Here is a 12,676-nt window from a genome sequence, read left to right as displayed (position 1 = left end):
CACAATTACTCTTGGAGGTACTTGTTATTTTTATCATCCCCATTTTACAGATGAGGAAAGTAAATAGAGCTTAAGTGACTTGACTAGCCAGTAGTTTCCTCTGCTGTGCTGGCTCACACTTCTGCTTTTTATTGTCAGGTCAAAACAAATTCTGGTTTTACTTTCCTATTACAGACAGTACAAAGTCTATCTCCTTACTTTTATTTCCATTTTTACAGATTAATAATTTTCCAAAGGCACACATAGCTTCATATAAACATTGTTTTTTTTTTACTTTTATAATTGGAAAAAAAATTTAAATCATAATTATTTTCTTAAATCAAGTTGCTTCCATTTGTCCAGCTCAATTGTTCCTCATAAAAATACAGTGTGACCTAGAAAAGTCAGCAGCTATATCAGTGCCTGAAGGCTTCTATGCTGAGCAAGGTTACTTTTATATTCCAACCTGGTATTCAAATCATCCCAGAAATATCTATACTAGAAGCCAGAAAAAAGCTTAGGGCTTGGCCTACAGATAATAGGTCAGATTAGATTAAATAATGTTAGTAGTTCAGAGAACCCAGGAACTGCTTATGAAGGAAGGTCAAACTAAATGGCAATCTCACCTCTCCAGTTCCTCTAGCTCCATCTTAGTTCTGGCAGCTACACAGCCAAAAGGGCAAAGGATTATGCATTTTTTGCCATGGGAAAAATAATATCCTTTAAGATTATTTCCCAGGCTCCCCATGGGGCTAACCCATTACAAATTGTGAAAAGATGCTCTTCAAGTGTTGTCTATTTCTAGAAAAGATCCTGGAGGAGGAAAAAAAATCAAAGCATTTCATATAATTTTCTTTCATAAACAAGAAGCTGGTGTAATGATAGCTGGAAAGAAAAGATATTTCAGAAACTATGATCATATTCAATTTTCATTGCATATTAGCAGCATTCACTAGTATTGTATTTGAGGGTTTAGAAGTTTTACATAGCTAATAAAATGGGAGAAGGGCCACATGTCTAAAGTGAAATCACTCTAAACTAAGGGAAGGAGTGAGACAAAGAGGAGGAGGAAGAGCAATAACTAACATTTATACAGCATTGTAAGGTTTGCAAAGCCTTATAAAAATATCTTATTTGCTTCTTATCACAATTCTGGAAAGTATAAGCTATGATTATTCCCATTTATGAGAGATAAGGGAAACTGAGGTATACCAAATTTATGTGACATCCCCAGGGTTACACGCTTGTAAGTATCAAAGGTGAGATTTGAATTCTGGTCTTCCTGATTCCAAGTCCAACAATCTACTCAGAGCACCATTACTCAAAATCTGCATAACCTTGAACAAATCACTTCTTGTCTCTTAGAGTCATTCTTTTTATCTGAAAGATGAAAGCATTGGACTAGATGAACATTAAGGTTCTACTAAGCTCCAAAATTATATTCCAACAATTTATCTGAAGTCTGATATTTTTCTGATTTCAAAAAAAAAAAAAGTTTTAACAGCCTCAGGATATCATTAAAATAGAATTTTTTGTGGTCTTTTTAAAGTACTGCATTTAACACACTAGGGTTCACAAACAGGGTTATTTGGGAGGGAATAGATCATTATTGTCCCAGAAGTTAATGATGATATTTTCTTAATCTTCATCTCTCTTGGGGTCTCTATAGCATTCTTGATCAAGTTCTACTCCTGGATGCTATCTCTTCCCTGTTTTTTAAAGACTCTATTATACGTGGCTTCTCCTGCTGTTTCTTGTTTTTCAGGAAAGATTCTTTTCTTCATCATTCATTTCTGACAATTTTCCATCTTAGAACTTTTTCTTCTGGTTAAACCTCTTTCCTGCTATCTGTCTGTCTATCTAATAATGTTTTACTTTCCCAAATACATGTAAAATCAGTTTTTAACATTCATACTTGTAAAAATTTGAGTTTCAAAATTTTTTCCTCCCTCTCTTACCTCCCCACTCCCCAAGACCATAAGCAATCTGATACAGATTAAACATGTGCACTCCTTTTAAACATATTTTCATATTGTTGATGTTATGCAAGAAAAATGAGATCAAAAGGGGAAAAAAACTATGAGAAAAAAGTAAACAAACAAAAATTTTGAAAAATACTATGCTTCAATCCACATTCAGTGTACATGGTTCTCTCTCTGGCTGTGAATGACATTTTCCATCCCAATTCTATTGAAATTGTCTTGAATCATTACATTTCTGAGAAGAATCAAGTCCATCACAGTTGATCATACATAATCTTGCTGTTACTGTGTCTAATATCTTCTGATTATGCTCACTTCACTAAGCATCAGTTCATTTAAGTCTTTTTAGGCTTTTCTGAAATCAGCTTGCTCATCATTTCTTATAGAACAATAATATTCCATTACATTCACAGGTCATAGCTTATTCAGTCATTCCTCAATTAATGGACATCCACTTAATTTCAAGTTCTTTATCACCATAAAAAAAAAAAAAACTGCTACAAACATTTTTGCAAATGTGAGTCCTTTTCCCTCTTTTATGATCTCTTTGGGTTATAGACTAATAATGACACTGCTGGATCAAAGGGTAGGAATAGTTTTATAGTAGCCTAAATTTTTCTCCAGAATGGTTGGATCAATTCACAACTCTACCAACAATGCATTAATGTCCAAGTTTTCCCATATCCTCTCCACATTTATCATTATCTTTTCTTATCATATTAGCCAATCTAATACATGTAAAGTGGTACCTTGAAATTGTCTTAATTTGCATTTCTCTAATCAGTGATTTAAGGCATTTTTCATATGTCTATCCATCTACCTATCCTTATAATCTCTTTCCTAAGGCCCAGTTGTACATCATTAATTACCTTTTTGACATCTCCTCTTGGTATTCTGTTGGCATTCCAAATTCAAAATTTCCAAAATAGAATTTAATATTTTCTTCTCTCCCCATACAAAAAAGCACCACTTCTTTAAACTTTTTGTTTGTTTGTTTGTTTGTTTGTTTCTGTTGGAAGTATACTATCTTTCCACTTAACTGGATTTACAATTCCAGAATCATGTTTGCCCCTCCCATACCCCTCTCCTTCATTTTCCATGTGCAATCAATTGCCAGAGTATTAAATCTTAAACTTGAACTAAACCTTAAACCTGAGCTAGAGATTCCAAGGTGTTGGGTTAAGGAGGGAGGACATTCTAGTCATGGAAAATGACTTATACACAAACAGAGATGGAAGATGGAATATTGAATAGATAGCACGGGAAGTTAAACTTGATTGGAATATAGAGTGTATCAGGAGGAAAGGAACTAAGTCTGCTGCAAAGGCAAATTAGAGTTTGTAAAGAGTTTAAAATAGAAGAGCCATTTGTATTTCATACTATAGGACCACTTGCGATACTATTTGAAGACCATGTTTTCTACGCATCTTAGGAAAATGGTTAAACAATCCAATAGAGGAAAAATTCAATTGCTACTTGGCACCAGATGGATAAAAAAGAGAAAAGATCAGATTTGTCACTTTTCCATTAGAGGTGCTGGTATATTTTAAGGAGAGATTAAGCTGGGAGAAAGGGGCACTTACTGCAGGAACCCAGAGTAACAATTCTAAAAGAGAACTTTTGGTGCATTGTAGACTATGACTTGGTTATATTTTTCTCAGTACTGCCTTTTTAAGTCTTGTTCACAAATCATTTAAAGGTGTAATTAATATCTTCTGTCTAAAACAAGTTTAAGCAGTTAAAAACAAAAAAGGGAGTGGTGGGGCTAGGTTTTAGTGAAAGTCATACTGCTTTGGATGCTACAGTAAAAAGAAATGAATTCAAGTTTTCTAGTGCTTTTTACTTGCTACTATTCCCAAACTTTAGGTAGGTGAGAAACATGGATATGTTTTCAACATAGCATGCTATTTTCAAGAATAGTTTTCCTTTGGATATGTCATTGACAAAAGAGAGAAAATGAGGTGTGATGAGGAAATATTTAAATGTGTTAAATGGCACATGTTGTGGCTAATTTGTTTATTGGGAAAGTGGGTAAGAATAGTGATTATTATCAGCACTGTTTTTCCAGTCTTTTTTCCCCTCAAACTATGATTAAATTTTCTTCATTTTTGTCTGTTTTCATGTAATGTATCATACCAAACTAAAAAATGCAACTCTGGCTACTATCTCAGTAGTCATTTGAGGTCACAACAGAATCAGCTCAGTCAGTTTTGTCATATATGACAGCAGAGAATTCCATTGCCTGAAAATGTATCATTGTGGTATCCAATGGATATTAGTTCTACTACAAGTTTAGATCACATCCTTTTTATTTTTTAGTTACTTAGTATGTTATTCAAAAATTGGATCAAGGCCCTCTGAACACCCAAAGGATGATTTAGGGCTAGAGCTGGGAGGAACTTAAGACATCTCTGAGCACAAGACACTATAAAGTCACAAGTGATAAGTAGCAGCACTAGGATTTGAGGACAAGTCTTATAATTCTAATTCTAGTACTCTTACCACAGTCGGATATTATATTTAACCAGTCAACCTAACCTTGAAGTTATATGCTAAAAGAAAAATTGTTTTCCCTATTTCTTCACATGAAAAGCATTTTCCTATGAAAAATTGTTATTTTTTATATAGTTATCTTCATTTATCCATGTCAGAGACAGTCATGCTCAATGTCAGCCCAAGTCAGGAAAACTGAGACTTAACTCATAGTCCATTATTGAGTGTTGCCCTTTAAGAACAGTAGTATAAACCCTTGGTGTTTTAATTTCCCTAGATGTAAAATATCATTATATAAAACCAGTATAATTCTTTCAGGTCTCTGATGTAAGCTATAAACTTAGATGATTTTAAATTATTCATTTATTGTTATTACTTTTATTGCTCAGCTGTATACTATTATATATAATAATGGGGAAAATAGATTCTAAAGAATCCAAACATTGAATTATTTATGCATTGTATGTTATGTGTTATACTGTATTTTTTTTAAAGTTAACATTTTGTTTTCTTTATTGCAGGTTTCTTTTCTCCTTGGAAAACTCCAAAGCCTGTAAGTTGGTACCATTTTAATTATTGCTATGGTTCTAATGATGATGTCCATGTCTATGTTTATCAGTAATTTCACCATATAACATAGCAGCATTAAAGGACATAGAAAGAGCATTGCACTTAAAGTTAGAAGACCTGAATGTGATCTCAGTGTGAATTTTCTCATCTGCATAATGAAGGGGTTTAAAACAAAAAGTCTCTGAGATCTTTTCTAGATCTTAATATATGATAATGTGATCCCATGAGTATTCTAGATGACCTAGAGGGTCCATTATAATTCTAGAGCTATGATCCTTTTGTTATTTCTTAATGTCAGTTTACAATAGACTAAATTAAAAGATAACCCTTCATTTCTGTCCCTTTTGTGCTTTCAAAACCCCAAAGCCCTATTGGAATTATGTATCCCTTAAGAAGGATTTCCCAATAAATCTCTACTTTCCCTCTCAGAAATACTATGGCATTTTTACTAATACATTCTTTATTAAAACTATCCCATCTAAGATGGACCCACAAGTTCAGAGAGTATCAAAGAAGTTCATATAAGTCTACCTGAAAAGTATTTAGCTCTGTGCAAATAAGAATCTTTAATGAAGTGACAAAGTCTTCTGTTGAAGAATGTTCACTTTTTTAAACATTCATTTTACTTCTCTGAGACTCAGTTTCATTCATTCCTGTGAAGAAACCAAAAGCCAGGAGGCTAACTGCCAGTCTGCTGAACCATCATTTGATCTGTCTCCATGTGGCTGCCGATCAATTGAGAACCCAAATTTTCTTTCATGAGATAGCCTAAAATATTGATAAAAGAGAACAGGTTGGTAAATGTATTTAGAGAACAAACTGGTACATATATATATACACATATATGTATATATATATATATATATATATATATGGAGGTTGATAGATTTTGGCTATCTCTTTGACAAAGTTGAATTAGTAGTTGTAGAGGGACTCAAATTGCTAAAAATGCACAATTATGCTACTTTTTAGTCTGTTTATGGATTTTTTGGTGAGGACTAAATTTATGGTATCTTGGAAGAGTCCATCCTGCTTTAAATTTTTGTGAAAATCACACAAGTGAAAGACTTATGGCAAGACAATTAAATCAAGAAAAGTACTGGGCCTAAAGACAGCTTATTTTCTTATCATGTTTTCTGAACTTGCCCTTTCTCATTCCTTTTCTGACTCTACCTAGTAAGGAGAAACTCTAACTGCTGGCCTGACCAGTAGAATTCTGTGTTCATATGTATGTGTTTGTAAGTATATGTGTCACTGCTTTAAGAACTCACTTGATTCACTTCACCTGGGAAATGATTATAAAACTTACTTTTTTACAAGGTTATATTCTAGTTTAATGATGTATCTTTAAGAATGATATGGAAAGACATAGACATATATTGCAGAAAAACTCATTATCGATTCTAATAGAAAAGTTACTTTGGGTTCCTCTCAGACAGAGATGGAGAAACTAATAACTGGGGAAACTAGTAACCTGGACATATGGGGCTAAAGGAACTTATCAATATATGCATATCATCATTAGGATTTACCCCTTCTTTTTCAAAAGAGAACCTCAGATTGGAAATTATTCTGCATTTTTAGCAAACCATTATGAAAAAGGGGGGCTTTGAAAGTACTTAATCTGGCATTACAGAAAGGGCATTTAATTAGAGGTCAAAGGACCTGGCTTTGTATCCTCACTCTGTGTTACTTGTTAACTGAGTAATCTTAGCCATATTCATCTATCCCCCTGAGTCTCATTGTCTTATATGTAAAATGGGGGAGGGTTGAAGAAATGATGATTCCCTTATTTGCTACACAAAACTTGTGCAAGGAACAAATGAAATAATATCTGTGAAATATTTTATGAATCATGAAATACTATATTATATCTTTGTTATCTTTTATCATTATTTTGTTTTTGTGTGTTCTTTGTCGGAACCAAAGTTCTCAGTCCTAACTCTTTCTGCCCCAATCTCAAAACAGTGTGCTCTGGCATTGTATACCCTCTTATTGAATTTAACTAGAAACTTTACAGCACCATCATATTGCTACAATTATACAGTGTAGTGATTTCCTTATATGTACCACATTTATACAAATTATGTCATTTGATGTAATTACAGCATTTGCTGTCATTATAGTAATTACATCCATAGTCAATAATTCCAAAAAGGTTTCTCAGAACCTAATTTACAATTAATCTTGAACCCATGCTGACCCACAAAAGCTAAGCAACAACAGCCACGTTTTGAACTTCCAGGACCTCAGCTTTGCAAAGAGAATTTGTCATTTTTATACCGGATTCATGAATCTCCCTAGTTTTTCTCTGGTCCAAAGGTTTCCATGCTTCCACCAAGTCCCCACTGAAATTATTAGCATGTCTGTTTGAGAGACAAAATGCAAGATTTCTGTTCTAAGATTTGGAAATTTTCATTTCTCTACTGAGCTTTCTATCTTGGGGAACATTTTGACCTGCCACACAGGATTATAGCCACCAAGAGCCCACGGCAAGCTTGAAGAGGCCATGACAGAGATTCTAGCTATGCAGAGGGATATGGAAGATCCTCTAGACCAAGTCAGAAAACAGATTGGATTGATTGATAATATAGGAAGGAATAAAGCCAGTCCTATGAATCTAGTCAGGAAATTAGAAGCTAATATCTAGGAAATGAGGGCAGGTGTAGACCACTTACAGATTTAGAACTAGCAGAGGTTCTCAAAAACTATCTTTTTCCAGCCTCCTCATTTGTAAAATGAAGAAAATGAAAACCAGATTAAGCAGCTTCTCCTAAATCACAGTTACTAAGTGAAGGAACTGAGTCCAGATAAAACATTCAAAAATTCATTGGAAATTGGAAGATACAAGGAAATACAATGGAGGCAAATGTTCAGAAAGTAACGCTCAAATTCAAAGTCAGGTAAAGGAAGAGAAAAACAACAACAACAACAATACTGAACTGCAACCCCCTGCCTCTGTCCTTTAAAATGTAAGGCCCTTGTAAGTAGGTATTATTTCTTTATTTTTTCCCTTGATGTCTAGCACAAAACCTCATACAGAGTTAACATTTAATAAATTCTTCTAAATGACAATACAGAGTCAATAGGTAAAAAAAAGTCCCAATAGAATAGCAAAGCATATGGAGACTTCACATTGTTCAAAGTAGTGAATAGAACCTGAAGACAAAGAAAGAACCCAGAAGTAGCAGGTACAGTGGATATTGAGAGCATGGTAACATTCAGAATTCAAACAAAGCAACGAGATTACTTGCTTCAGCAGGAATTATCCTAGAAAGTAAGTTTGAGACTTCTGCACTAGCCGCAAGGCTACTTGCTTTATGCCCCTGTTTTATATCTCCTCCTGAATGGGTACGGACATGGGCTGTTTTTACTTTTATTAGTGTTTTAACCCCGGAGAAGCAGAGCTCTGCAGATGCTGGCAGTTACCAATGGCAAGAAAGGCTTTACCATTTCTGGAACAGTCAGTCTGAAAAGTCAATACTGTGTTTATTCTATACATGTTTTCATTTTCACTTCATTAAGCATTGTGGTTTGAAGCTCTTAAAATCACCTGATGAAATATCTTGAAGTATTGATGGATATCATAGCAAAAAGTTGTCCTAAAAAAAAAGCTTTCCTAAAACCACACAGGACTGGAGACAAATTTCCCATTCTCTATGCTTCTGAATGCCTAGAGTTTGTCATTAGGCTATCAAAATGAGTTGACTCTTCCAAACAATGCTGATAGCATGATTGGCTCTGTGGCTTTGAAATTGCTTTTTAGATCTCCTATACCTTACCTGAGACATGCTTGCTCCACTGCACTGTATATGAGCTGATAGTACCCCAGCAAGATGTTTAGAGGTGACAGATCACCTGCCTTGCAAAGATGGGGAAAACAAGATAAGAGTACAAGCCCTGTTACAGCAAATAGAACCTGTGGCCACTGAGACTCCATAGTTCAAGTTTATATACTATGTTTATAAAACTTGTCAGTCTGGAACACTTTATGTGTTAAGTACTTAGGAAGGCAGAAATCATACAAAGAAAGAACTCTGGATTTGGAGCCCAGGTTACTCATTCAATACTTATGTGACCTAACTTTATTATCCTGAAGTTTCTTAAAATGAGGGGCTTGACCTAGACCAAGAGTACTTAACTAGGGATAGATTTCAAAGGAATTGTGATTTGTTATGTGGGGGTAAAGGAAATAGCATCTTTGTTTTCACAAATCTCTCATCAAAATTTAGTATTTCCTTCAATTATACATGTAAGCAACCAACCAATATTTGAGAATATTTTTTTTTTGCACAGTGCCTAACACGGAGCAAGCACTTTATAAATGCTTGATTTGTCTGTTTCTCTGTCTCTCTGTCTCTGTCTATATGTCTGTCTGTCTCTGAAAAATAGTCCATAGCCCTTTGCCAGATTGTCACAAAATTCCATAATATGAGGGGGGGAAGAAAAAGAAAAGAACTAAAAAGACAAAAAGAAGATTAAGATGGCTCTCAGCTCTAAATCTAAGATCTTATGATTTTAAAAGCTCACCATTAAAGTTAAAATTAAAACATTAAAGTTAACATTAAAAAATGTTAACCTGAACAAGTGAAACTTGAAAGCAAAAATGGAAATTGATGAAAAAAAAAACTATACTGTTTGTTACATGCAGTTAGCATGACAAAAATGGGAAATTCAAATTAACCCAAAAAGTACAATACTTTTCTGAATAATTAGCTTTTCAATAGCAATTTTCTAACAGTATAAGAATTTTTGACTGAATAATGAAACATAGTGCAATACTTTCAAAATGCATATTGCAAGACTACTCTACAGACATTTTTTCTGTATTGAGTATACTTCACCGGGAACAGAAAGAGTTTAACACCAAGCCACAAGTTCATCAGTCTATTCCTCCAATTACTATATATTTAAGCAACTATATTGTAGCTACAATTCGACCTTTGTTGTTAGATGTATAACCTAGAGAAAGCTAGACTTGCTGTAAGACTCAGTTTCCTTATCAGTAGAATGAGGGAGTTGTCCATATGATGTGTAAGGTCCTTTCCAATTAATTCTATGGTTTTACTGTGCACATACCAAAATTGTACTTTAATATGTGGTTAAATATGTGGTTACTATGGAGACCTGGATAATGGTTCCACAATGAGATCAGCTTGTTTTCATAGCAGAACAGGATTAGCTAGCAATGAGGAAGAGTTAGTCTTGTTCTTCTCATGCCATAGAGATAAATCAGAGCCAACAAGGTGATCATATTTAAATGGTCCCACATCTGGTTTATCTGTAACATCAGGACAACAGCTTGTATGTGAGTAGCAAACTAATTCATTGCTGATAAGGTGATGTTATAAGGAAAAACTTCTCACATGGAATAATAATGGGACCTACCACAATGGACTCAATTTAACACAAATCCTCAGACAAGTCCTAGGTCTTATACTGTTGTATATTGCTAAGTGTCTTGATTTGAAGAGTGTTTGGCTATTGATATTGATAATAGAATGATGATATATCCATATATGTGTGGGGGAATGGATACACAGGAGCTCAATACACATGTACACACATGCATGCAATACATATGTACACAAATGCACATGTATACATATGTATGTATATATATATTTGTGTATATTCACATATATTTATGTGCATATATATATTTATACATATATGCATATATATAAATCCTGGATTTTTTAAATCAAAAATCTTAATCATAATATATTATAATTTTGAGAACAACTGGGTTTTGCTGTGTTACCTAATCCAGACTCTATAGGCCTAAGTGAAAAAAGGAAGCCAGTTTCAAATCCACCTAATTTTACTATTGTCTTTTCAGATAATGGAACGATGGGAGAATCAAGGCAGTCCTCAAACGAGTTTATCTGCTCCAGCTATACCACAGAACCTCCCCTTTCCAACCTCCCTTCACAGGAGTTCATTTCCTGACTCAACAGAGGCCTTTGATCCGAGGAAGCCTGACCCATATGAGCTATACGAGAAATCCAGAGCAATTTATGAAAGTAGGCGTAAGTGAAAGCCCCAAATGACCAAGGATACAGTTAATTGTGATTAGTGTTTGTTCCCAAATGTTTCTAGGCTGAGTTAATTCAGTTTATTTTCTGCTTTGTGTTTTAAAAATAATTCAATTAGGAAGCTAACAGGTCTGTTCTGTTCTAAAAGGGATTTTTACATTCTGTCCTGACATACTCACCCCCTTTAATAGACTATCTTAAGTTTGGTATCTTTCATTTTAGAAATCCTGTTTCCTATTATTATTTCCCTAAGCCCCCAAGCAAAATCAGCAAATTATCAAGTAGAAAGTTGTTTTACTTATTTGTTTTATTTTAGGCACTCTAGCAAGTTGATAAAGTGTTATTTTTGACTGTATCTATTTAAATTTTGTAGTCTAAAGCAATTTTTTCCAACTCTCCATTGTGTAGCAAGATGAAAGCCTTGAATAAGATGTCAGTAATGTTTTGCCTGACCTGAACCTAGCTAATTTTTTTTAAATTTAAAAAACCCACCCCACACAACAAAAAAGGAATATTCTATCAAGATCTCCCCTTTAAAAAAAAAGTTTCATTTGTGACAGTGAATTAATTATTCTGCAAATAACATTCTCTGAATATTTATCTTACTATTTAAAAGTCTTGCCAAAGGGCTCAATGCAATATAAAATTAAAAAACAAAAATTATTATTAGAGAACATCGTACTAATGGCCAAACCATTACCTAGATTAACTTACCCAAGAGTTTGAGAAAGAAAAAAAAAAGATGGAACAAAAACAAGAAATATATGGTAATATGATGGTGTGGAAAGAGCTCTGAATATTGGTGTGGAGGAAGAGTAGAGAAAAATGGGAAGAAAGTCATTGAGAAGTGACAGTGATATAAAACAACATCAATAAAATATTCATTTGAAATTTGTGTTTAAAAAGCACCAAAGTAAGCATCAAAGGAGCTGAGATTTAGTCCAAATCCACCACTAATTAGATATTTTAGTTTAAACAAATTACTCTCATCTGGCCTCAGTTTCCTTATTTGTAAAGTGAGACAATGTATTACATGAGTCACAGGCCATTTTTATAGCTCTAAAAGCCCATTGACCAAAATTAGTGATCAAGAGATTTACTCTAATGAAAACTTTTTTATTGTTCTTGGTATTCCAGTTGACATGTGAATGAAGGTCTGTGTTTTGGTGCTCTAGAAAGCTCACTAAAGTGTTTATCATTAGTAGAAAAAGGCAAGGCCTAAACGGATCTTAGGTAGCTTTCTCATGTTGTAAGTTGAATAAGTTGAATAATGATCTTATGAGCAAAATACCCATCAAGGTAAAGGAAAAAAAAATACAATGTTTTCCCTTCCCCCCATCCTCAACACACACACACACACACACACACACACACACACACACACACACACACACATATTCTTTTTTTTTTAATTTTATAATTATAAATTTTTGACAGTATATATGCATGAGTAATTTTTTTTATAACATTATCCCTTGTATTCATTTTTCCAGATTTTCCCATCCCTCCCTCTACTTCCTCCCCTAGATGACAGGCAATCCCATACATTTTACATGTGTTACAGTATAACCTAGATACAATATATGACACACACATATTCTTATAAATCGCATT

General features: G+C 33.9%; 1 protein-coding gene across 5 annotated transcripts in view; it reads left to right on the top strand.

Annotated features, from left to right (window-relative positions):
* MAGI2 (membrane associated guanylate kinase, WW and PDZ domain containing 2) overlaps positions 1 to 12,676 on the top strand; it is a 1,692,369-nt gene that overhangs the window by 1,446,324 nt on the left and 233,369 nt on the right. For 4 of the 5 annotated variants that reach the window (XM_074268482.1, XM_074268481.1, XM_074268479.1 and 1 more), the window contains 2 exons: positions 4,976 to 5,007; positions 10,867 to 11,056. In XM_074268482.1, the coding sequence (XP_074124583.1) occupies positions 4,976 to 5,007; positions 10,867 to 11,056 (222 nt within the window). The remainder of the gene's footprint in view (positions 1 to 4,975; positions 5,008 to 10,866; positions 11,057 to 12,676) is intronic. The other variant, XM_074268480.1, reaches the window with a different exon arrangement.

This window comes from Sminthopsis crassicaudata, chromosome 5 (genome assembly GCF_048593235.1).
Source record: "Sminthopsis crassicaudata isolate SCR6 chromosome 5, ASM4859323v1, whole genome shotgun sequence".
NCBI classification, from domain to species: Eukaryota; Metazoa; Chordata; class Mammalia; order Dasyuromorphia; family Dasyuridae; genus Sminthopsis; species Sminthopsis crassicaudata.
Note: the sequence above shows the minus strand (reverse complement) of the source record. Positions and strands in the feature narration are given on the sequence as shown.